We start from the raw sequence: 25599 nt of genomic DNA, 5'->3' as shown, positions 1-25599 counted from the left end.
GCTGAGATCTGAGGATCTTGGTTCCAAGCCAGCCCGCAGGAAAGTCGTGAGATTCTTACCTCCAATTAGCCACTAAAGTGGTGCTGTGGTGCTAGTGGCACTGTGGTGCTAGCCTCTCGCCTAGGCTCAGTGTTTAAGCCTCACCACCGGAAAAAAAAAAATCTACAAATTGTTATGGAAGACAGTGACAACACTAAAAATTTTGGGCTGGGAATATGGCCTAGTGGTAGAGTGCTTGCCTCGCATACATGAAGCCCTGGGTTTGATTCCTCAGCACCACATATACCGAAAAAGTCAGAAGCGGTGCTATGGCTCAAGAGGTAGAGTGCTAGCCTTGAGCAAAAAGAAGCCAGGGACAGTGCTCAGGCCCTGAGTCCAAGCCCCAGGACTGGCAAAAAGAAAAAAAACAAACCAAAAAAACACCCACAACCCTCCCCCCGCCCAACAGCAAATTAATCAAATAAGCATGCAAACACATGTAGCAACCCAAAGAGGCAAGTTAAGTGATCTTTTATTTTACTCAGTGACTGAGGTTTGGCCTACTAAGGAGACAACGTAGGCTTCCTTGCTGAAGCATCCAGGCCGCATTTCGTCGGGAAGAAGGACAGGTAAGGAGGCACTGACGTTCGGGTCCTGTTTCCCATCTATGGAGAAAAAGGCACGAGAGAAGCTAATTTTCTTCTCTGGTCTCCGGGTGGTGACGCGAGGGGAAAGCCTCCTACCTCCACCATTACCTTCCTAGGAGGTCTTGCTTAGTTCCTCGTAGTCACGGCCCCGACCTGAGGGGCAATTACGCCACTAGCTGGCGTCCCATTTGCCAGGTTAGAACATGGCCGACGCAGCCACACCTGGCCGGGGCTTCTCACTAAACATCCTGGCCTGGCCGACCCCGGGGCCATCCTCTAGGTCCGGGAAGGGAGAAACAAGCGCTCTAGTAAAACCACCAGCAGCTCCGGAGACCCCATCGAGCCCTCCGCTCCTCTAGTCCGAGCTCGAGGCACACGCCCACCGCCCGGGGCGTCACTTCCGTTTTCTGACCTCACAGAGGAGTGACATTCCCAACGCCCAATCAGAAGCAAGTTCCGCACCCCACCCATTTCCCCCCCCCCCCCCGGCGCCGCGAGAGGAGGCTTGGAGAGCAGGAAGCCCCGCCTTCCACCAGCGTGTGACGTCAGAGTCGCCATGGCCAGCTATCCTTACGGACAGGTGAGTGAGTGGAGCCCGCGAATCCAGGTAGAGGCCATCACAAGTCCAGACGCGCCCCCTCCCCACCCCGGGCATCGCTCTTCTTCCTCTCTACTTTCTCCATGGTCCTTTCACGCTGACGTTCCTTCACCGAGGCCTCGCGCCGGGGAGGGGTGGGGGAGAGGAGGGACTGTCAGTGGCTGCCGGCTTACGTCACTGAAGACCACGCGTCAGAGGAGTGGTGTAGCACCCCCTGTGACGTTGTTACGCACGCGAGCATTTGGGGGCCCCGGGCCTTGCGAAGCCAGGCTGGGCCTCTGTGGACCCTGGTGTCTTGAGGCCCGGTGAATGCCCCGGGCGGAGCCTCCGCCAGCGCCGCCACGACGTTTAGACCTCTGCTCCCATCGATTTCTTTGAGAGTGTGGGATTAAAACAGGTTTCCCCACCCACCCCACAGCCACAGCAGCAGAAGGATCTGGAGAATCTGGTTGTTGGCAGTGCCACAGTGTGCCGGATCGGGCCACTGTTGCAGGAAAAGTGAAACCCAGAGAAGAGGGGGCGCTTACCCCAAGTTACCAAGTAGTTGGCAACTGCCTCTTGCTAGCCTATCTCCAGCCAACCAAGAACATCATGCCAATGAGATTCTGGCCAGAATTGTTGGTAGAATTCTGACTCGGTTTGGAGTCAGAGGTAGGGAGGGCCACATCTCAGCCCCACTACTTTGGATAGTTTTGAGCCCTTGAATAAGATACTTTGCCTTTCCGAGCCAGAGTTTCCTCCTCTGAAACTGGACCAAATTAAGAAGTATCTACCTTCTAGGCCTATTATGAAGAATAATGAGGTGATACTTGCAAAGCATTTAGATACATAGTAAGATGTAATGTGTTGCCTTTCCACATTTTGATGTTTACCAAACTACTAGTGGTTTGCAGAGGAGGAAACTGGTAAAGGTTGCCCAAATCACACAGTAATATAGGAAATCAAACCCTGCAGGAAAATAAAGGTGGAAAACAAAATCAAATAGGATATTCTGTATGAAAAGATAAATGTAGTAAGGATCCTTTATTGTTTGTTTCTTTTTTTTTTTTTTTTTTGCCAGTTGTGGAGCTTGAACTCAAGGCCTGAGCACTGTCCCTGGCTTTTTGCTCAAGGCTAGCACTCTACCACTTGAACCACAGCACCACTTCTTTTTTTCCATATATGTGGTGCTAAGGAATTGAACCCAGGGCTTCATATGAGGCAAGCACTCTTGCCACTAGGCCATATTCCCAGCCCCTAGAATTCTTAATTTGTTAGTGTATGTTATAAATCTGCCAGAAGAGGGGCTGGGGATATGACCTAGTGGCAAGAGTGCTTGCCTTGTATACTTGAAGCCCTGGGTTCGATTCCCCAGCACCACATATACAGAAAACGGCCAGAAGTGGTGCTGTGGCTCAAGTGGCAGAGTGCTAGCCTTGAGCAAAAAGAAGCCAGGGACAGTGCTCAGGCTCTGAGTTCAAGCCCCAGGACTGGCCAAAAAAAAAAAAATCTGCCAGAAGAGAATAGAATAAATAGGATATAAAAAACAAAACAAAACAATGTGTGTAACCATGTAATTGCCCTGAGAAACAGAAATTCCTCCTGAAGAATGATGGGACAAAAAGTGAACCAATTCAGCAGTGAAAGCCACTAGATACTATGTTGGAAATGAACTATACAACTTTGGGGAAAGGGAATTTGGGGAGGGAAAACCTGGGAGAGAATGAGGGAGGGGGTGACACTGTTTAAAAGAAAATGTAGTATATATATATATATATATATATATATATATATTACAGTTTGGGAAGTATTACCATAGTACACTGGGTCTCAGTGGTTGGTCTGCATCAGAATTACCCGAGAGCTTGTTCAAGGAGCACCTTTTTTTTTTTTTTTTGGTCAGTTGTGGGGCTTGAATTCAGGGCCTGGGTGCTGTCCCAGAGCTGCTTCGTGCTCAAGGCTAGTGCTCTACCACTTGAGCAACAGCACCACTCCTGGGTTTTGGGTGGTTAATTGGAGATAAGAGTCTCATGGAGACTTTACTGCCCAGGCTGGCTTTGAACAGCCATCCTCAGATCTAAGTCTCCTGAGTAGCTAGGGTTATAGGTGTGAGCCACCAGCGCCCAGCAGAGAGCACAATTTTGAGTCCCATATAAGACCTGCTCTGTGCCCTGGAATATCTTTCTTAGTAAGCTTTGGGGATAATTTTATGTACCCTAGAAGCAGTGAGAAGTTAGCTAGAGGGCTGGGGGTATGGCCTAGTGGCAAGAGTGCTTGCCTCGTATACATGAGGCCCTGGGTTCGATTCCCCGGCACCACATATACAGAAAACGGCCAGAAGTGGCGCTGTGGCTCAAGTGGCAGAGTGCTAGCCTTGAGCAAAAGGAAGCCAGGGACAGTGCTCAGGCCCTGAGTCCAAGCCCCAGGACTGGCCAAAAAAAAAAAAAAAGAAGTTAGCTAGAACTGCACTAGAATCCTATTGCTACTACTTAGTTATTATATGCCTGAACCATCTAAAGCTGTGGTGGAGAAACTTTTCTTTCTGCCAAGGGCCATGTGGATATTTATGACATAATTCGCAGGCCTTACAAAATTATCAATATAGCCAGATGGTCACAACAGATGACTAGAAGCATATATATTTGTCCCAAAAGATTTTGCCACATTTACCCTCACCATGCCATGCTGCCTAGGCTTATGCTTGGAGTGAGATATTCAAAAGGAGTACAGAAAGGAAAGTGTCTGGAATAGAAGAAATGGCATCCCCCCCCCCCCCCCAAACCTCACTGTTGTCAGCTTCCTCGTTCCAGGCATGCTAAAAAAGGAAACTGGTTGTTTTAAATTGTCCAGAGTGCTGCCTCCCCTCCACCCACTACACAGCCCTGGGGGTGGGTTCCAGCCTATTGCAAAGTCACAATTCCTGTAATTTTCCACCACCTCCAACCCAAGTATTTGAGCGTAGTCTGGATGTTGGAGTAGTAAAAGTTAAGCACCTTTTGGTCCCATGGTGGTTTCAGAGCTTGATCTCTGAGGCCAGAGAGATTTGACTTTAAATCCCTGGTTTGCTACTTGCTTACAGAAATTTGTTGGGAAGGTCTGAAGCTTAGTTTCACCTTCTTTTAGATTAAGACCATAGCAATATTTAGATTTATAGTACTTTGTTGTAAAGATTAAGTGAGGTAAGCCAGGTGCTGGTGACTCATGCATGTGATCTTAGATACTCTGGAGGCTGAGATCTGAGGGTATCAGTTCTAAGCCAGCCTGGGGAAGGAAAGTCCATGAGACTCTTATATCCAATTAACCATCAAAAAGCCCGAAGTGGAGCTATGGCTCAAGTGGTAGAGCCCCAAACTTGAAAAAGCTAAGGGACAGTGCCTAGGCCCTGACTTCAAGCCCCAGAACCAGTACATGTGCAAGTATGCACATACCCACACACACAAGGTTAAATGAGATAATCCATGTCAAGTGCTTGACAACGTGTGGCATGCAGTAAATTCTGCACATGGGAGGAATGCAGCTATGTAGATTGTAGGCTCAGTGTGTTGGTACTAAATGGGAGGGAGTGTAAGGCACTAAGACAGCACAGCAGGAACACACTTTGTCTACCAGCAGGCCACAGACTGAATTACCAGAAGGAGTTAGCTGGGTGAAGAAAGAAACAAGACCAGAAATGGAAGCATGGGCCAGATCCCAAAGGGTTTGTATGCCTTTGAGGGAGGTGTGATTTCCTCCTAAGAGTACCCTGAGAGCTTGTGAAGGGCTTTGTATCATTTACCCTTTTGGAGTCCTTGCTGCAGGGGATGCTGAGAGTGGATTGAAGCAGGAAAGACTGAAGCAGGGGGACCAGTTTTGAAGCTGTTAAAGGTTGGCTTGAGAACTGTTCAGTAGGTAGAGTGGAGAAAAGTTGATGCTTAATTGAGATGGCCCAGGGAGGAAAGAAAGGTACCCAGGAGAGCACTAAGGCTTTGGATTTGCGTGACTGGGTGGCAAGAAGCACCAGGAGATGGGAGCAGAAGGAGGCACAGGTTTAGAGGGAAGGTCAGGAGGCTGTTGGATATGTGAGTCTGCAGCTCAGGGGAGATGAATCTGGAGACAAAGATTTTGGAGTGTCAGCATAGGAGTGGTAATTGAAGGCTTGGGACAGTTCTTGGCTCATTGTTCATTGGTTGCATGTTACTTTCCTTTGAATATTTCAGGAGGCTGTGTTGGCAAGTGCCTGAACCCTTCCCTCTGTCCTCGTGATTATTTGATGGTTCAGTTTTAGCCCCTTGGCTTGAGCTTTTCCCTCTCTGAGCAGGTAGTTGAGGATAGCTCTGGGGCTCAGGCTCGTCTGTAGTGTAGCCTCCGCCTTCCCTAACCGCACTGGGCATGGGTCAGCCTTTGATACCTGGGAGCCTCACCAGGGTCTGTAGAGGACGAAAAATGAGCCCAGAGCTAAACGGAGGGGATAGGCTCTTTATCCATTGCAGGGGCACAGACAGTGCTGCTACAGGGACTCCGCTATGGATAGAGAGGTTGGATGGAAGGATCTTTGGAGTCTCTTCCAGGCTCCCTGATTTCTGGGCCTGCAGGTGCTGGAAGATCACCTACTCCAACTTTTCCCCTTTCCCCTAGTTCCCCTGTAGGAAGCCTTTCCTTTTTCTCTTTTGGCAGTTCTTGGGATGGAACCCGAGGGCCGAAGCTTACTAAGGGCTCTGCTTCTGGAGCCACATCCCTAGGCCTTTTGGTTTTAGTTTGCTTTTCATGGAGTCTCATGCTTTGGCCTGGCCTTGAACCATGATCCTACTTTTAACTTCTGGTACCTGGGATTACAGGCTTGCATCACCAAACCTGGTACAGAAAGCCATTGTATTCCACAGAGGTATTTAGCCCAATTCCTGGCACATGCACATAGTAGGGACTCATGCACACACAACTCAGTCCCCGCTTGCCCATTCTCACTACTCTCAGGCACATGGTTAAACTCTGAACCTTCCCTTGGTCATCCCTAACATGCAGATAATATTCCTTTCCTTTTAGAGTTGAGGATCAGTGAAAAATGATTGAGCTGGAGTACATCAAATATATCTCCAGTCAGCTAAAGACCTAGAGGTTGCTTTTCTGTGATGGTTTAGAAACCGGTGGTCACTGAACTTCCTGTCTTCTGGCTTCCTCTACCTCAGCCTTGTGTTTGTTGGTATGAAATGCTCTTGGAAAAACTCTAGAAAGAGGGCTGGGAATATGGCCTAGTGGCAAGAGTGCTTGCCTTGCACACATGAAGCCCTGGGTTCAATTCCCCAGCACCACATATATAGAAAACGGCCAGAAGTGGCACTGTGGCTCAAGTGGCAGAAGGTTAGCCTTGAGCAAAAAGAAGCCAGGGCAGTGCTCAGGCCCTGAGTCCAAGGCCCAGGACTGGCAAAACAAAACAAACAGAACTCTAGAAAGGGTTGGCAGCATGGCGTAGTATGAAAGCATATGGAGTCAGGCACTCTGCTTTACGTTTCTGGCCCAGACCTTTACTAACAGCTCAGTGACGCCTCAGCCTGGAGTCAGCCTCACTTGCTGTACGTCCTTCATCTTGTGCATGTTAGAAACCTGAGTCATTTGAAACACTTCCCCCTTCTTGCTCCCCCTCCACCTCTTTCCTAATCTAATTAGTTGCCAAGTCATGTCTAGTCTGTCTCTGAAATAGCTTCAGAATCTCTCCTGTTCTCCCCATCCCGGGCTGTGTTGTCTGGTCCGTGTTCTGCCTGACCAGCACCTGGGCTGCTGCCTCCCCCACCAGCTCATCCTCCATACCACTATTGGAATTCCCTAAGCCATACTCAGCCCTGGGGACCATGATGGGGGAGACCCAGTGAGTTTCCTGTTGGGGGAGGAGATACTGAGCAGAGGAAAAATACCCACCTGTCAACTGAAAGGCAAAGAAAGTGCTTGGTCATGAGGCGGTGAGGATTGTTTTTCTGGGTTCACACTATGTTCCTGCCTTGGCTCCAACGACCAACTCCAATGTCACTTTTGCCTCTTGGGGGGAAGCCTTTTTTCCTAGATTCATTTCATACATTGTTTATAGGTTATTTGTTGATTTGCTCAGCAAACAGAGTCCATTTCTTTGGCTATGCTTCCTTGGCAGCATGTAAGTAGATCGTGATAGTTTTCTGCAGACCCTGGATCAGATTGCATCATAGTTATTTGTAGACTCTTCCAGGGCAGGATTCCATTTGGTTTTGTGCCCCTTAGCCTGTGTTGTTGCTCTGTAAATGCCTGTTGGATGAAGTCATTTAACAGCTCTGTACCTCAGTTTCTTCATCTGAGAAATAGATTTACTAACTTCTTCCCTTTTCTTATTAAGGAAGTGTGGGTATTTATAAACTACTAGTGAGATTTAACATGGGGCAAAAAGGCAAGGGTGTTGATGCTGCCAGACTGCCCTGACCCTGTGGGCCCCTGGACTGTGATAGCTGGGAGAGCAAGAAGACCTAATGCTTTGTTGTCTTGGTGGTTATTCCCAGGTGGGAGGGCTGTGCTCAGGTGCCTTGGCCAGGTACACCTATGACATAGCTCACAGGGCTTTAGCATGGAGCAGATGCTTCATGGTTTGCTGGCTGTCTAGCCTCTGCTTTGGAGGGGCCCAAGCTCCACAGAGTCCCTGCCCACCGCTCCCCCCCACCCCCAATGTAGTGCCTGGATCCTGTTCTCTGGTGCTTAGGGCACGAGCTATGGCAGGAGGCACTGGGGACAATTGGATGTGGGCTAGTTTGGGTGAGCAGCCTGGTCCTGCCTCTGTCTTTAATCACAAAATGGCTTGGGGAATATTCCTTCCCCTCTCCCAGCCTAGGTTATATGACTGGCCTTCAGACCAGGCACCATCTTGTCACATCTCTCCAACTCCCTTGGGAATCTTGGTGATTCTTCTAGTTCAATGCCACCTTCTTGGGGAAACCCTTCCCGGTTTTGCCCTTTCCTTGGCCATCCAGGGATAAGTACCTTATGTGATTCACTTCTGTTTCTTGTGCTGTCCCTTAGGTATTGGGTGTGTCCTCTGAGCTACTTCAGAATGTCCCATGGGATTTACCGGCCCAGAACTCTGCTGACAGCAAAGGTCCCTAAGACAGAAACAATGCAGCAGTGCTAGGGTGATCATTGGCTTCCTGCTGGGCACTGTTGTGAGAGCTGTTTCCCTTCTTCAGGTGCTATCCAAGATCTCCTCCAAAGAGTCTTCAGGTCTTATCAGAATTCTGTGAGGCTGAGGGGGGTGGGGAGCACATGGTCAGAGCTATGAAACAACTTCCTTTATCTGTTGACTTTATCTTATTTTGCCAAAGCATTCTTCAGATAAAAATGAAAGTAACAAAGTTTGCCCACATTTCTTTCACAATCCAAGGAGGAAAGGATTATTTGTAAAGAAGCAGGCTCAAGCTGGCACCAGTGGCTCATGCCTGTCATCCTAGCTACTCTGGAGGCTGACATATGAGGATCTTGGTTTGAAGCCAATGCAGGCAGAAAAGTCCATGAGACTTTTATCTTCAATAAACTATTCAGAAAAGGCTAGAAGTGGCTCAGTGGTTCAAGTGATAGAGTGCTAGCCTTGAGCACAAAGAGGCTCAGGGTCAGTGCCCATCCTGTGTTCAAGACCCAAGACAGGTTAAAAAAAAAAAAAAAGCAGGTCCAGAGATTAAGTCACTGGCCCATAGCCATGAAGCCAGCTGGGGAGAGTGCTTGATTTTGAATCAAGATTTGTGAGGACTTTGGGGCTGGTGAAAGTCTTGCCACTAGCTATTTGCACTTGTGGGGAGAAAGACTCCCATGATTCTGTGTGGGGAGATGGCAGGGCCAGTTTCCTGAACTTCAAAAAGTCTTGTTCCTTGGGAACAAGCCTTGACGGTAGCGCTCTCAGAAGCCATCAAACAGTCAAAAAAAAAAAAAAAAAAAAAAAAAAAAGCCCAGACTCCCAGTGCTAAGCCACCAGGGCATCTACAAGCTGATCTACTGTATGTATAGAACCGACGCCGTCCTCAGAGCTGGGCCAGTTGCTCTCTGTGCCCTTGAGTTCAGTGGTCTGTAGATGAGCTGAGACTGGGCTCTGCCTGGCCTGTGCTGTCTGTTTAGGGACATACAATGGAACACATTCTCAGGAGTCCCTCACTACAGGTGTGCAGAGATGGAGAAGAGGGGAATGCCACCATTCCCATGGCCCTGGTGGGGAGACCTGGGTTCTAGACACACCCTCCCCCCCCCCCCCCCCCCCCCCCGCAATTAGTCTGAACTTGAGTTTCCTCCTTTGTGTCAGAGCACTTCCTTTCATCCCCTTGGCAGTCTGAGGTAGCCAGCATTATTGTTCCCATTTTGCAGCCGAAGACCCTGAGGCTTAGTGAGTAACAATCCAGTCAATAAGTGGCAGAGACTGAACTGAACTGGTCTTTCGCCATTGAATCATACTGACAGAGTCAGGAGTGAGGCTGGCCTGGGGTATAAGGCAGACAAGGAGGGGTCCGTGCTATGGAATCATCACCGACACTGTTGAGGTCAGGCCTGTGTGCTGAGAATCCTGCAGGTGGAGATGGGGTGCCTCTGGGCAAGCATTTGGAATGCCATCTGGTTCTATGCACATCCGTTTGTGCTGAAAGCCGGATATAAAGTAGCAGAGCAGACTTGATCTCAGCCCCTGTGGAGACCTTTGACTCTGAGCTCTGCTGGTGGGACCTTCCCGGGAAGCCTCGGCTTACTCCTCTAACAGGGTGTCATGCAGCCCTGCCTGCTGGGACAATGGCAGTGGCAGGGTGCTGTGCTGTGCTAGGCTCTGGCCTCCTCATCCTAACTGGTATCTTTTCTTCCTGCAGGGCTGCCCAGGAGCTCCAGGACAGGCGCCCGGAGCCCCTCCGGGCAGCTACTACCCTGGGCCTCCCCACGGCGGAGGGCAGTATGGCAGCGGGCTTCCCCCTGGTGGGGGTTATGGAGGCCCTGCCCCTGGAGGACCCTATGGACCACCAGCTGGTGGGGGGCCCTATGGACACCCCAATGCTGGGGGACTTCCCTCTGGAACTCCAGGAGGACCATATGGTGGTGCAGCTCCAGGGGGCCCCTATGGGGCTCCAGGTTCCTATGGTGCCCAGCAGCCTGGGCCTTATGGAGCAGGTAAGTAGGGTCTTGGGCCCTGGGTACCTTTGACCTGCTCTAAGTTGTTCACAGTCTATCCTTGTCCTTCCTGTGGGTATGCAGGCACCCCCTTTCAGCCTGTGCCAGCTTGCTTTGCTGTAGTAACACCTCCAGACCTCCCTGCTTGTGGCAAGCATTTCTGTTCATTGCTTTACTCCTGCTTAAGTGTCAGCAGCCACAGGTTGGCTGCAGAGTGTCTGCTCCATGTCTGTCTTCATTCTGAGATCTGGGCTGAAGGGGCACCTCGTGTTTGAGTTATGCTGTCCTTGTGGCACAGAAAAGAGCAAGAAGCTAGGGAGGGTAAACAAGGTTTCCTTGTTGCTTTCCAGGTGTTTTTTTTGTTGTTATATATATATATATATATATATATATATATTTATTTATTTATTTATTTTTTGCTGGTCCTGGTGCCTGAACTCAGGGCCTGGGCACTGTCACCATGCTTCTTTTGCTCAAGGCTAGCACTCTACCACTTAAGCCACAGCACCACTTCTGGCTTTTCCTGTGTATGTGGTACTGAGAAATTGAACCCAGGACTTCATGCATGCTAGGCAAGCACTCTACCACTAAGCCACATTCCCATCCCTCCAGGTGTTTTATTAGCATATATTAGTTGTACAAGCAGCGCTTCATTGTGATGACTCCACACAGGCATACAACCTTTTTTATTTTATCTTATTTTTGCCAGTTCCTGGGGCTTGAACTCAAGGCCTGAGCATGGTCCCCGGCTTCTTTTTGTTCAAGGCTAGCACTCTACCTCTTGAGCCACAGTGCCACTTATAGCTTTTTCTGTTTATGTAGTGCTGAGGAATCGAATCCAGGGCTTCATGCATGCTAGGCAAGCACTCTACCACTAAGCCACATTCCCAGTTCCAACCTTTTTTATTTTTATTTTTATTTTTTGTGGTTCTGGGGTTTAAACTTAGTGCGTTTGTGCTTGCTTGACAGATGCTCTACTACATGAGCAATGCCCCCAGCCTACCTCTTAAATCTTCTACTTTGAAGAACCATTTGTTTCTACTCACATTCTTCCGACCAAAGCAAATGCCTTTTGTCAAGCCTGATGCTAACAGGATGGGAGTGGGTCCTCCTTCCAGACAGAGTGTACAGTGCTTGGATAATGTAGTCTGCTGGGGGCGGGGGGGTGGGGGAAACACCTCATTCTTGTACGGGGAGACTGGCCACCATCTATAGAAAGGCAAAATGATATAGGTATGAAGGTTGACTTTTGAGATCAGGCCATTTACTACTTGATCAAGCCTCTTCTTTAAGCCTCAGTGTCCCTATCTATAAAATGGGGCAGTGGCGTTATATCACAGTGCTCTTGATAAGGATCAAATGAAAGGGTGCAGATAGGAACCAGGCATAGCATCTGAGCTAAATAAATAATATTCTGAGAGGACTTGTCCTAGAGCATTCTCAGCAGTGAAGTACTTATTATTTAATGTAATAGCAGATATGGCATGCATCTTACCATTAAAGGATCCTGAGGCAGGCCAGAGGATGAGATGGAAGAGAGGGAGAGCAGAGAGTCTGAAGGCTTCCTTTTAGGACAGAGGTGGGGCATGGCCTTGGAGATTCAGTAGCAGCTGAGAACCTTGGGGTGGGGGGCTTCAGCCTCAGTGAGTATTTCTGAGCAGCCTCCAACAGAAGGTCAGGGGAAGTAGATGGCAGTAGTTCCATCTCCTGTTCCTTCTCCCCCTCCCCGAAAAACAAAACAACAACAAAAAACACCTCATTTCAGGCAGCTCTTTCCCAGGAGACTCAGCCAACTGCAAGGCATCCCACTTTGGCACATGGGAAAGGCCTCCCGGGAGTGCCCTTGCTGGCAGTATGTACCCAGGCAGGCGGCCCTGGGGAGCTGCTTAAACCTCAGGGGGTCTGAGCACTGCCAGCCAGTGACATTTATCTCCTCAGAGCCCACAGCATCTGGCCATTTGCTTTCAGCTCAGCAGCTCTCTAGTGGGTTTCCATATCCCTTAAAATCTTGTCTAGAAGCCCGCAGGAGGTCACTGACTCCGAGGCTTAGCCCTCCAGGGCCTAGCTGTAATCTCTGCCTGGCGGCTGGCGGCTGGCAGCTGGCGGGGCGGGGGTGGGGCGGGGGGGGGGGAGAAGAAGAGTGGGGGAGGAGAGGGAGAAGGAGAGGATGGCCTGCCTTGTGTGCTCAGCTGCTCTCTCTGCTCCTCTTACTTGGCCACCTTTGCATATAGTGTGCCGTGTACTGGGGTCCCAGGGAGGTCCCACAGCCAGCGTCTGAGCACCACCTTTCTTTCTGGAGGACACATTTGACCATCAGAGTTGCCCCTCTTCCAGAAGAAAGATCCTAAAGGGCCTTTCCAGCTTCCCTACCTGCTATTACCCCCTTCCACCTGCTCACCCCAAACTCCTCAGTGTGACATGAACACACTCTATGCTGTACCACTGCTCTCCTCTTCCCCTCTCATTCCTCACCACGCTTGCAGACCCAGTGGAAGTGTTTCTTCCATGCTGAAGATGTCTGTAACTATGTTCTTTGCAGCCTTTGCTAGGAACCGTCCCAGGAGATGGGGTATCCCTTAGAAAAAGTTACACATTTTACCTAAAACCACACACACGACTAAGGGTCAGACCTAGGATTTGGATCCAGGTCAGCTTTTGGTTCCAAAGTGGTAGCTGTTCTGCACAAAGCACACAGTATATGCTTATTGCCATGGAAGCACCCAGTCTGGGACTGCTGTTTTGGGAAGGCAGATGAGATGCACCTGGATTTTTCATCTAAGTAGAAGCTACTCCACTCTCAGTCAGGTTGTCCTCCAAAAACCACCCACAGCTGTTTCTGATACTTTCTTGTGTGATGGAAACAGTTATCTCAGCTGTTCCTAAGAAACATCTTTGCTTCTCCACTTTCATTTACCACCCAATCTCTCAGGCCATCTTTTCCCAAGAATTCTTGGTATGCTGGAGAGGTGCAAGAAACACAGTCAAATAGACTGGGGCATTATATAGAAAAGCCAGCGGGACTCGTGGAGTAGAAAGCAGCTGCAAACCTGAGAGTCTTCTAGCTGCCTCTTACATTGGAGTGAGATGGAATAAAGAGCTGGTGGACCTGTGAGGCTATGTGGATAGGGCTGACATACTGCTGGGGAGGTGCTGAAGCTGGCTCTGCCTGGCTTTTCTGTGAACTGGCCTTGAGTCCTGGGCCCAACTTTTCTGGTTCACTTTCCTCTTTGCAGGTGGCGTCCCTCCCAACGTGGATCCTGAGGCCTACTCCTGGTTCCAATCCGTGGATGCTGATCACAGCGGCTACATCTCCATCAAGGAGCTGAAGCAGGCCTTGGTCAACTCCAACTGGTCCTCCTTCAATGATGAGACCTGCCTCATGATGATCAGTGAGTCCCAGCCCTTCCCTGTGGGTTGGGCTAGGGAAGAGCCATCTGATCATTGACAATAGTCAGGTGGCCACTCTGAGAACTCCCTGGGCCAGCAAGCATTTCCAGGAGGAGGCTGGGTTCCAGCCTAGAGGAGCTCTAGATCTCCCCTTGACTGTATCTTTCTCAAGTTCTAGACTGTTGGGTTACAGGCTAGCTCAGTTTCCTGATCTGCAGCTAGGGATTCCCTCCCATGGAAAGAAACAGCAGGGAGGGGTCAGTGTGGATTCAGACCTGCAGAGAAGATACAGTTCTGAATGGGATGGGCCTGAGGGGCCCAGGAGAGCTGGTCCTGGGTTTGATGCCAGTGTCTCGGGTACATGGGTCTGAGCCTTGGGCTTGAGGTTCTGTGGAGTCTCCCCCCCCACCCCGCCCTTGGGAGGAGGCTTCCTCAGTCTTGAAGTCTTCCTTCCCTCCTTCCCCTCAGACATGTTTGACAAGACAAAATCAGGACGCATCGATGTCTATGGCTTCTCAGCCCTGTGGAAGTTCATCCAGCAGTGGAAGAACCTCTTCCAGCAATATGATCGGGACCGCTCAGGCTCCATCAGCTACACAGAGCTGCAGCAAGGTGAGGGCCGTAGTGGACAGGACATGGCTGGATTCTCCTCCCCTAAGACAGAGGTCATTGTCACTGCCAAATGTCCAAGTGTCACAAGTGCTGTTCTTAGTGAAGGCTCACTCATAAAGCCCCTCTGTGACCAGGCAGAGCCACTGAGAAAAATCCAGGGCAAAGGAACACTAGAGCTAGGATCAGGGCTGGCTTTCCTAGTGACAGGACTCCCTCAGAGCTGCAAGGGGCAGCCCCGGCTGGTGGGGAGCATTAAGGATAGAATTGCAGCACCCAGAGCACTTGGGGAGATGTGCTATGTGTAGCTTGTGTGGCTTTTTCCTGTTTCCACCAGGTAGGATGGGAAGGCCCTGCCCAGGGTCTCAGAAAGGTAACATAGCCACCTCTGCCTTCTCAACTTCCATTGTAGTTGGGTAAGATGACTTGAGACCCAGCTCCAGGCTTCCATCCTGTCTGACTATCAGTCCAGGGACCCGGACTTGGGCCAGTGAGAAACAGGATGGGTGGCTAATGGGATTGTGAGAACCGGTGGGAGTTTCTGAACCTAAAAGGAAAGGGTCACCCAGACTGTCCAATTCTTTGTCCTGGCCATGGACTTCAGTGAAGACTAGGGAGCCCACCACATCTGTCCCTGGTGGAGAGAAAAGGAGGACAGTACTGATCACTGTCTTGCTGACCTCTGTCACGGGTACTTGTGAGATAATACAACCAAAAGAACTAGCATTGAGCTGGCCTCCTGTGGCTCTTGCCTTTAATCCTAGCTACTCTGCAGACTGAGACCTAAAGATTACAATTTAAAGCATGCTTGGGTAGGAAAGTCTGTGAGACTCTTATCTCCTATTAGCAAGCAAAAAGCTGGGAGTGGAGCTGTGGCTCAAGTGGTAGGCAGAGTGGCAGCTTTGAATACAAAAGCTCAAGGACAGCACCCAGGTCCCGAGTTTGAGCTCCAGGTAGAGCACAAAATAACAACAGGAGCAAAAAATTATCAATGAATGCTTGCTATGTCCCAGGCAGTGTAATAAACATTCTAGTAGGTTTATATGATTCATTTTTCTCATATGCTAGATCTTGTTTATTATTGCTTCTCACCATTTAGTGAATGTCTCCATTTTTACAGATGAGAAAAGAGGCTTAGTATATGTATTGCCCAAGTGCTCACAGAGCAAAAGGAGACTTGGTGAGATTTTAGCCTAGGCTGATAGCCTATGTTTTGGGGGGCGGTGCTGTAGGCTTATGTGGAGAGATGATGATTTTATTAAAAGAGACAATTGGTGAGCCAGGCATTATGCCACATACCTGTAATTGTACTCAGGAGGCTGAGGCAGGAAGATTGCAAGTTCGAGGTCAGCTCAGGTTAAATAGGAAGACCTTGTCTCAAAAAACAAACAAACACAGTGACGGTACTGTGGGGTGTGTGTGTGTGTGTGTGTGTGTGTGTGTGTGTGTGTGTTCGGCAGGAAGATTGCAAGTTCGAGGTCAGCTCAGGTTAAATAGGAAGACCTTGTCTCAAAAAAAAAACAAACACAGTGACGGTACTGTGTGTGTGTGTGTGTGTGTGTGTGTTCCTCTTTACTCCTTACTGGATAGGTCATACCTATTAGAGCAGTAGTAAGATGGAAGGATAGATGACACCGTTTGCCAGACTCTCATGGGCCAGGCTGCCACCCATGTGCTATGCTGCTGCCTCCGAGGTCTACCCTAGGGGTCTGCCCTAGGCAGGGTGGTGTGGGAACTCGGGCTTCCTTCTGTGACTTACATGAATCAGAGATGATCAAGACCCCATGAACCCTAACTGAACAGTGGAGCTGTGGGAACAGAGGGAGAGCCTTCTGGCTTAGGGGAGCATCCAGACAGAGCACCTCTTGTGCTTTTGTGCTGATGCCCAAGTCCCCTGGTCTGCTGTGCTCATGAGGCTGGACCCAGGAGGTGCTCACAGCAGGTTTGTGTTGTGCTCTGTGCCTTTCCAGCTCTGTCCCAGATGGGCTACAACCTAAGCCCCCAGTTCACCCAGCTCCTGGTCTCCCGCTACTGCCCACGCTCTGCAAATCCTGCCATGCAGCTCGACCGCTTCATCCAGGTGTGCACCCAGCTGCAGGTGCTGACTGAGGCCTTCCGGGAGAAGGACACAGCTGTACAGGGCAGCGTTCGGCTCAGCTTTGAGGACTTCGTCACCATGACAGCGTCTCGGATGCTCTGACCCTGAGAGGAGCGCCCACCGGAAGTGTGTGACACCACTCTTTACAGTGGGAGAAGCGTGTGGGTCTCTTTTCCTGTCCCTCCTAGAAAGATCCTCCCTTGCTTGATGCAGCACTGTCCCCAGAGCCGGTTAGGAGTCCTGCATCAGCCCACCAAATAGTGATGCTCTGGCCTGGGGCCACACAGATGGAATCTGACCTAGGGAGGACCAGAAGCACTGAGCACTGAGTGGCACAGCCTGGCCCCAGAGGCAGAAGCTGACAGTCAGCCGTGGAGGTAGTATATGGTCAGCCATGTGCTGGCCTCAGCTTTCCCCTGTACACCCTGATGCCAGCAGTCAGTGTTCATCAGCCTCCTGTCAGCAGCACCTGTCTTCCCTCACCCAGGCGATCATGTCAGATGACCTCAATTCCTCCAAAGTGGAGTCTGATGGAACGTGAGAGAGGTTTGCCTCTGGGACCAGTGGCTTGAATTCACCCATACCGTGTGTCCTGGGTGTTAACCTCTAGTTGCCTGGGCTCTCCCTGCCCAGGGAGCACCGACATTCTGCCATCTGGGCCTCTTTGACCAGGCTACTCCCCCCCCACCCCCCGAAGCCTGGGCTTCGTGCCCGCCTGTCGTGTTCTGCTTGGCTTTAGTCCCCAGGGCACAGTTGTCACTCCCCACTGCCAATGCTTTTTTGTTATTTTTTAAGAATTTTGTTCTTTTCATTTGGGGCCAAAAGTCCAGTGAAACGATAAGCTTCAATAAAAGGTAAAACTCGGGAGTCCCATGTTTTCTGCCATGTCAAGTTCCATACCTGTCCATCAGCCACCTGTTCATGCAGGAACACAGCCTGATGGCAGCCAGGATGGAGCTCTTCTTATGTGCCAGTGTGAGGCTGAGGCCTTGCGGGGTTCACATCTGCCTATGGCTGGGGTCAGTTCAAGAGACTGATGTTGTTTCATGGAAGTTTTAGGGTTGGCATTTGAGCTGGAAGCAGCCACCCCAAATTTTTTTTAAAGCATGGCCTGTTCATTATCTCAGGTCTGAGTTATATCTTCTAGACAAACTTAACTTACAAAGTCATAACTTCCCCCGATTTTACTAAGCACTGTTCCTACTAGGTGGATCCCCAGATCAACATGATACCCAGTCTACACTGGGTATCTATAACAAGGTGACAGGATTTCCATCAAAAGCTGAAGACACTAGACATTCTGGTTTGCCAAAGGCCCTTATCAGAACACACATTGTCCTTCCTGAATGCCAGTCATCTAGATAGTGGAGCTTGCTACCACATTGCTCTGTGATCTATGTGAGGTGCTCCTCACTGCCTCCTCGGTGTGCTGGTTACCTCCAGTTCATCAGAAGCCCTCGAGACAAAGCTGCAGCCCACTGTGGTGCTGGGTCCCACCAGCAATGCCGGGGAGAACAGCCTCTAGCAGAAGCTCTAGTTGTCACCTTGTTACCCTGAAAGCCATTTTTATTTTATTTTTTATGTGACAATAGGCATGGAACCCAGGGTCTCACACATGCTGAGTCACTCTTCCACTGAGCTGTACCTCCAGCTCCCAAACCCTTCCAGAGAATGGTGCCTATCTCAGTCTATGTGCTTGGGAAGGCTGAGGGCCCCTGACTTGGGTGGACCCTTGCAGGCATGGCTGGCTCCAGCCCTCGTGCCTCATTGTGCACACTGCCCCTCCAGACCTGCCTTCAGGAACAGCTTTGGGTTCCAAGGCCAGTGGGCACCCTGTTCCTCCTGGCAGCAGGTGTGTGGGCCATTGGGTTAGAGCTGGGCTGGAGAGTCTGGAGCGAGGATGACATACCTGAGCACACATCCCACCAGCTCTGAGAGAAGCGGAGGGCCTGGGCGGAGCCAGGCTGGGCCCCGGGGCTCTGTTCCCTGCTTTGTGACAGGTGAGGTCAAGGGAGCCCGAGGCTCCATTAATCAATGTAAGTACACCTGGCGTGCTGCAGGGCTGTGCTGGCCGTGGCCATATGTCTCCTGCTCCTCTAGAGGAGGAGCACTCCACACTGTTCCATCCTGGGCTGGCAGTGAGGATCAGAGGCTCTGGCAGCCCCATAATCAGCTCGGAGCCAGCCCAAGCACGTCCAGCCAAGTGTGCGGCTTCCTCTTTATGCTGTGAGTTCATAGAAAATAAATGAAAGCCTGATTTCCAAGAAGGTGAGGGAAACAGTAAATCAGTCTGTTAACCTGCTGCATTCTACCCCTCACCTTCTAGAGGCCCTGGGGGCCAGGGAGCAGACAATGTGGCCAGAATGGAGGTTCTGGGCATCAGAGCCTTGGCACCACGGGGGAGGCAGTGCTGCCTATGTTCTGAATCCGTCTAGGGTCTGGTGGGAATGAGGAAGGCCGCAGGCAAAAGCACCCAGTGCCCCTCCGGCCTTCCCCAGCAGCACTGCCTGCCTCTACTGACCTGAACCGCACAGATTCTGTGTAATGACAAGGAAAGGGAGCATTCCGTGCCAGGCTTTTAATTACAATTGCTTTGGGCTGCTGGCCTCCATGCTGGATGGCTGCTCGGAGAGTTTTATCACACCACAAAGTCAACAAGGTCCAGCCTGTGGTGTGTGTGCTGGGCACCCGGCGTGGCTGGGCTATGCTCGGGGCTCACTGGACAATGACTGGGCTCAGAGTAGTTTGCAGAGGCATCATCAAAACAGCTCCAGATTTTTGGGGGGCGGGGTGGGGGTGGAAGGGTGGTGTCCCTGCACCAGACAGAGACACCTGTGGGGGCCTTTGGAGCTGACGCTAGGGAAGTCTATGACTGGGTAGGAGAGGAGTCTGTAGGAGGAAGGCCAAGCACTAGAAGGATGATGGTGGCGGGTGCTAGTGTGGAGTACGGCCACGGGAGAGAAACACATCAGTAACTGTCCACAGCATGGGACCACGGAGAGCTTTCCCCTTCCCTGAGCATGCAGAAGCCTCCCATCAACCCTGGTTAAGGAAACTTGAGTTTGGAGAGGGAAGAACTTGCTCTGTCGGAGTCACCCAGGAGAAAGCCAGGCCCAGAGCCCCAGCCTGCCTTGCATCCACCGTGGTGGCGGTGAGGAGCCTCTTGGCGCCCTGCCCTCAGGGCAGTACCGTGGTGACACTGGTGAGCACCACATGCTCAGACACTCTGGAGACGGAGCACTGGCTCTGCAAGGACAAGGACTTGTGGCTGGCAGAGGAGCCGGGACGGGGAGCCTTCAGAGAGCTGCACGGACCCAGGCCAGGCAGGCAGCAGGAGAAGGCAGCCTTAAACTGCTCCCGGAATTTACCTTGGTGGGAAGACAAAAGACACAGCCATAAGAAGACAAAGGCAGCTGGAAGGGGGCTTGAGCCCAAGAGCCACCCACACAGCTCCAGCTGTGTGTGAGCAGGAGGGAAGGGAGGGCTGGAGAGGGGACAGAGCTGATCCTCAAAGCAAAATGCAATTGTTCTGATTCCTTGACAGCACTCTGGCTCCGGGCCTGGCTCAGAATGTGGCAGCGTCTGGCTCAGGAGCCTCGGGTCACCTCTGCCCTTTGTGTGCAGGGGGAGGAGAGAGCTCAGGGCTCGTTCTGTTGCTGGGCTCTGCCCAGCTCAGCCCTGGGAGGAGACAGTGACAGCAAGGGCTCCTGCCAGGTGTAGTTTCGGCTGTGCCAGGCACTGTGCCGGGACTGTGGCCTCTGGCCATCTGACCAGCGCTAGACTCTGCTCCTATTCCAAAGCCCATCTCTTCTGCAGTGGCAGAGGACAGATCCCACTCTGCCCTGGCTCCCCCACACAGACAAGGGGAGAAGAATTTCTCCTGGCGCATGTGGCATCAGCCTGCCAGCCTCTGTGGTGCCCAAGCACGGGGCTGGGCACATAATAGAAACTCGGTCAGTGCAGACTGGACAAAGGCACGTGGGCCAGGAAGCCTGCCTGCCCTTGCCTCCCCAGCAAAAGCTCCTCTCCTCTCTCCTCTGAGTCACCATGTGACTGTGCTGCTGAGCTGTGCTCCCTCAACCCTCTTAGTCCTTCCTGAAAAATTTGTATCCAGCCTTGAGCAGTCACCTGGACAGATTTCCGAAAAGTCCAGGCCCCAACTGGAAGTCTGTGAGTCACTTCCACTGAGCCACGCCTGAGAGGCCAGGCCATGAGACTGGAAGGTGGTGAGCAGAGCGGGAACTACCGGACAGCAGAAACAGGTGACCCACGGTGGGCTGGGCATCTGGGGATCCACCTGGGAGACTAAGAGGGCTGTGGCTGGAGGCAGTGGGGCCAGGTGCCACCTGCCAGAATCTCCTGCTGGGCACGTGAGTGTCCTTCCAGAGGCCTGGGGCAGGGAATCCCACCCTCCTCCCCCAGGCCAGGCATCCTCTGGAAAGATGGACCACTCTGCCTGTGTTGGCCAGAGAGGGACTTGGCGGGACTTGCGCATGTGCAAGCAGGGCTGGGTGAGGCAACTGACGCTAGCCCTGCCCTCTCCCCTGGTCTTCAGCATCTGCCCACCTCTACCTGGCTGCTGGCCACTGCCTCCCGCTCAGGCAGGGCTCTTGGAGAGAGCCGAGTCTCCCTTGTGAGTGGGGGGTTCCCAGAGCAGGTCCGCAATGCCCAGGAGAGAACAGCTACCTCCTACCTCACCATCCCAAGATGGAGACTGCTGTTCTGGGGACTGCGGGGCCCTCCTGACCACCACCTGCCCAGCCCACTCACCACTGAGGAAGTTGTAGATGATGGGGTTGGCGGCGCTGTTGGCATACACCAGCCAGTGGGAGAAGGTGAAGCAGGCATAGACGGCTTCCCGGTCTCGGGCTTGGTGGAACATGCCGAACACCCTAGGACAGCAATGGAGCAGGTGACTGGGAAGTCCTGGGGCGCCTGCTTCTGGTCCCTATGACCCTCTTGGGAGCTTCTGGGTCTGAGGTCCTGACCACAGTTTGGGGTTCTCAAGCACACAGCATGACCAGAGAGGGCCTAGGAACAGGTCACCAGTTATCTGATCCTCTCCTTTCCTGATCCATCTTCTTATTCATCCTCATAGCACATGATAGCTCTATGGAGGCAGGGACTCTGTCTTGTATACCTGTTCACCCTGCACTTGACCTAGTGAAGGGCAGAGTGAGTTTGTACAGTCATCGGGACTGTCGTGCCCATGGAATGATGGAGGAGATTGACTCACAGAGGAGAAACAACCTGCCCAAGGTCACCCTGTGGGAAAGCAGTGGCCTGGGACAGCTCCTTCCCCAGCCCTGTCTCCCCGTCCACCTCCCCATACCTCTTGAGGACATTAAGGACACTGATGGGCAGGTAGCAGAGGGCGAAGACCAGCAGTACCACCATGAGCATCTTGGCTGTCTTCCTCCGAGCTCGCATCTGCTTCACCTCAGCCAGGAAGGCGCGGGCCCGAGGCTGGGACTCAGTGCTTGGGTCTTGCCCCTGGGCCTCCAGCTGGTCTGAGGGCCTCTTCCAGTTCCTCACCAGGGCCGAGGTGGTACCAGGGATCTGTCCAGCAGACACAGAGGCAGCATGGGGCTCATTCCACGAGAGAGGCCTTTTCTTTGGCTGAGTTCACCCCAGGCTGGACCCTTGGGCAGGTGGAGGTGGACGAGGGAGCAACCCCCTCCCCCCCCAAGAGGAGGGAACCTGACATTCATGAGAAAGATGAAGCTCTGGCCTCGCTGTGAGCAATGTCTTTTCTCTTTCCTCATAAAAGCACCATGCTTCTGGAAAGGTATTTTTAGTCCTTAGCTGCAGATGAAACACCTGAGACTCACAGAGGTGAGGGACCCTTGACTAGGCCCTGGGCTCCAACCTCTTTAGCTCTCCAGTTCCAATAAGCATAGGTTGTTTGTGCTGCCCCAGGTCAGGCCATGGGGGCTTGCAGAGGTGGGGAGAGGAGGAGGACAGCTGTGAAGCACCCGTGCCTCTGATCATGCCTCTCCACCAGGGTTGCAGTTTTCTGGGCTCTCATCTTAAGGCTTAGGCTGGCCTGGACCACCTGTCTACATGTATGGCTGGGATGACAACTGTGTGCCACCACACCCAGCTTTTATTGATTGAGATGGAGTCTACAGAACTTTTTGCCTCGGCTGGCCTCCAACTATGATCCTTTTGATCTCTGCCTCTGGAGTAAGCGAGGATCACAGGTGTTGAGCCACTGAGGCCAGCATGTAGATATATGTGTTGATTTCTGATTTTCTACTCACTAGCTGAGGTTCTGGGGAGACATTATGTTCTCTGAGTCTCACAGTTTTCTCACATGTCAAGTGGTAAAGAGGCTGAGGGTTGGCTATAACAATAGTGGTAGCTACTGTCATTAGTCATCCTTCTACCAGGGTAGACTCTAGCACTTGGGCCTCAAGTTTCCTGTGTCCCTGGGACTTGCCACTCTCCTGTTACATGTTCTGAAGGCAGGGGACCGTCCACTCCCTTAGACTGGAGCCCCTCCCAGCTCCGTGGCACCGAGTGGGCCTCACCTGGCGCCCCCAGAGCTTGCGGAAGATCTGGAAATAGGCCATGGCCATGAAACCAAGTGGGGCCAGGTAGGTGACGATGAAGAAGCAACTGTGGTAGATCTTAGGGTACAGGTCATCTGTGGAGGGATGAGAGATGCAAGGGTTAGGTCTAGCCTGAGAACCCCTGCCAGCCCTGATTAGCCATGCCACCCTGTCCCCACTAGGGTCCAATCAGGGCTGGGAATAGCTAGACCCCATGCAGGCACCATGGCAAGAACAGAACCTGGAGTTGCCTTATCTGTCAGTGTCTGCTCAGGATAGACTGCTAGCAGATGCCCCCACATCTGGAGAGAGCCCCAACAGTTGCCTGTCCTTGGGGGTATATGCTCAGGAGGTACCCACCATTACCTGTCCAGTGTTCATCACAGACAGAGAAGAGCCGGGTGCGATTGGCAAGCTCGGGCAGCACACTGCTGCATTCCATGACAGCAGCCTGGGGCACCATGACAGCCAGAGACACAGCCCAGATGCCTAGGATGGAGCCACGGGCTCGCCGGGCCGTGCTCTTGAACAACAGTGGATGGCAGATGGCATACCAGCGGTCCAGGGCGATGAAGCTGAGAGTCAGTACTGCCACAGACACGGACACGGCCTGTCCCATGGGGACACGACATCAGACACATGGAGGGTGAGCAAGGATGGAGAAGTCACAGCCCAGAGATGCCAGGTGCTGGCTGTGGTACAAATCCTGACTGTACTGCTTACTGCTGTGTGACTTTGGACAAGGCACTCACCCTCTCTGAGCCTCACCTGCACAATAGGAACATAGCATCTACCTGGCAGGACTCTGGTGAGAATAAAAGAAATCTTGTATGGAAAATGTCCAGTTAGAGACCTGGCACACAGAACTGCTAAATGCCAGGCAGGACTCTCCTTATCCTCACACCAACCCCATGAAGTGGGTGCTGTGTTACAGATGGGGAAATTGAGGCCCACAATGACCTTATCTGTCTACCTTTATGCTTAAGGTCACCAGATTGAATCAAAACCTGAGAACACCAGAAAAGCCATTTCTGTCACTCTGAAATGCCTTCCTTGCACCACGCTGTTAGGAAAGCCCTCCTGGGGGAGACAGAGATGAGTCTGACCAGAGCTTGGGTCAGCATTACCCCCACGTGTGCCCTCCAGGAGGCAGGGAAAAAGTCACGGGGGTACAACCAAAAGGCTATGCCAGCTCTGGTCAGCCCTTCTCTACCCCACTAATCCCATTTGGGCATCCTGGTGCCCACTCGGAGGACAGGAGGAGACGGCTTCCATTAGACCCCATGAAGTCTGCCCCCTGTAAGATCAGCAAGCAGACTCAGTGAGTGTCTGTGTCTGTGACCCTGTGGCCTGGTGCTGTGACTCTGCATGCTCATCTACGTGTCACCGGGAGAGATCCCCGTGTGAGTGCAAGCCTAAGTGTGGCTGACACCAGTCGGTCACAAGGGCATGACTCCTGAACAAGTGCGGCAGGCAGGGGAGAGGTCGGGAGAGCTCACCTGTAGGTAGGGGATGACCTTGCACAACGCATGGCCAAAAAGCCACGACTCAGTGATGTCGACTAGCAGGCTGGCTGGCAGGCAGATGGCTGTCACCAGCACATCAGCCAGAGACAGGTTGACAATGAAGTAGTTGGTGACAGTTCTCATGTGGTGGTTCCGCCACACAGCCAGGCAGACTGCAAGTGCAGGTGAAATGGGGTCAGCCGCAGAGCCACGCCTATCCCACAATCCGACCCCCCTCTGCCCTTCCATCTCCACCATCCCCAGTGTGGCTCTCCTCTGTGCAAGCAGGCAGCGGAGCAGGCGGGCAAGCGGGGAGGCCCCAGCCCCTCCCGCTCCCAGGGGCAGGGCTACAGCACCTACCCAGAGTGTTGCCCACCAGGGCTACCAGGAACACTGCCACGTAGGCTGCAATGAGGACCCATTCATACTGCTTAGGGTACAGATAATCGTGCCACAGGTAGCGCAGGAACTCGTCTTCATAGTCTGGAGGCATGTAGGAGGGTCCCCCGATGCTGGTGGGGACCCCTGTCTGGGCCCCTGGGGTGGCAGAAGGCTCCATGAGCTTGGAAGCCACTGCATCAGAGGGGCATCTGGGATCCGCAGAGGGCCACCCTCAGCCCACGTCCCTCGGGAGGCCTGGGTCTTGCACTCTGGTTTTTGGGGTGCAGAAGGTAGGAAGGAGGGAAGAGAAGAAGGAAAGAAGGAAGAAGGAAGGAGGGAGGGAAGAGAAGAAGAGAGGAAGGGAAAGATAGATGGAGGGAGGAAGGGAAGGCTGGATGGTTGGAGGGAGGGAGGGAGGGAAGGAGGGAGGGAGGAGACATTAGGGATTGTGCTACATGGTCCCTCGTCATTCTCACCCCAGAAGTGGTGGCGGGAGGCAGTCCTGAGCTGCATCCCAGTTCCACACAAAATGCTCTTGGGTAAATGCTTCCCTCTTTCGGCCTCAGTTTCCCCATCCAGTACCTACCTCCCAGCTGAGCGCGCCTAAGTCAAGTGCCTCCCCCAGTTCTCCCGGCCCCCGGCGCGGGAAGCCCGGCGTTTCTGGGTACGGTTATTAGGGAGCCCTGCTTCGCAGATGAGGAGATGGAAACTCAGAGAGGTTGAGCGGCTTGCTCAAGGTCACAAA

At 52.2% G+C, this 25599-nt stretch overlaps 2 protein-coding genes and 1 long non-coding RNA gene across 3 annotated transcripts; 1 reads left to right on the top strand and 2 right to left on the bottom strand.

The window, feature by feature from the left end:
- Window positions 1-479: 479 nt before the first annotated feature.
- Window positions 480-1017, bottom strand: LOC125354842. The gene is made up of 2 exons (XR_007211554.1): window positions 735-1017; window positions 480-644 (listed from the first exon to the last, which is right to left on the bottom strand). It is a non-coding gene; the product is annotated as an uncharacterized LOC125354842 (long non-coding RNA).
- Window positions 1018-1130: 113 nt separating this feature from the next.
- On the top strand, window positions 1131-16729 carry Pef1 (penta-EF-hand domain containing 1). The gene is made up of 5 exons (XM_048350736.1): window positions 1131-1206; window positions 10026-10320; window positions 13554-13709; window positions 14176-14319; window positions 16287-16729. The coding sequence occupies exons 1-5, from the start codon at window positions 1183-1185 to the stop codon at window positions 16514-16516; spliced, it is 849 nt and encodes a 282-aa protein (XP_048206693.1). The 5' UTR covers window positions 1131-1182; the 3' UTR covers window positions 16517-16729.
- A 1128-nt stretch (window positions 16730-17857) lies between these two features.
- Window positions 17858-25138, bottom strand: Hcrtr1 (hypocretin receptor 1). Its single transcript, XM_048349861.1, has 7 exons — window positions 24834-25138; window positions 24468-24646; window positions 23335-23578; window positions 22948-23063; window positions 21747-21973; window positions 21185-21306; window positions 17858-19782 (listed from the first exon to the last, which is right to left on the bottom strand). Exons 1-7 carry the CDS (start codon window positions 25030-25032, stop codon window positions 19592-19594), a joined length of 1278 nt encoding a protein of 425 aa, XP_048205818.1. The 5' UTR covers window positions 25033-25138; the 3' UTR covers window positions 17858-19591.
- Between the last annotated feature and the right edge of the window lie 461 nt (window positions 25139-25599).

The sequence above is a fragment of the Perognathus longimembris genome, chromosome 7 (assembly GCF_023159225.1).
Source record: "Perognathus longimembris pacificus isolate PPM17 chromosome 7, ASM2315922v1, whole genome shotgun sequence".
Lineage (NCBI taxonomy): Eukaryota > Metazoa > Chordata > Mammalia > Rodentia > Heteromyidae > Perognathus > Perognathus longimembris.
Note: the sequence above shows the minus strand (reverse complement) of the source record. Positions and strands in the feature narration are given on the sequence as shown.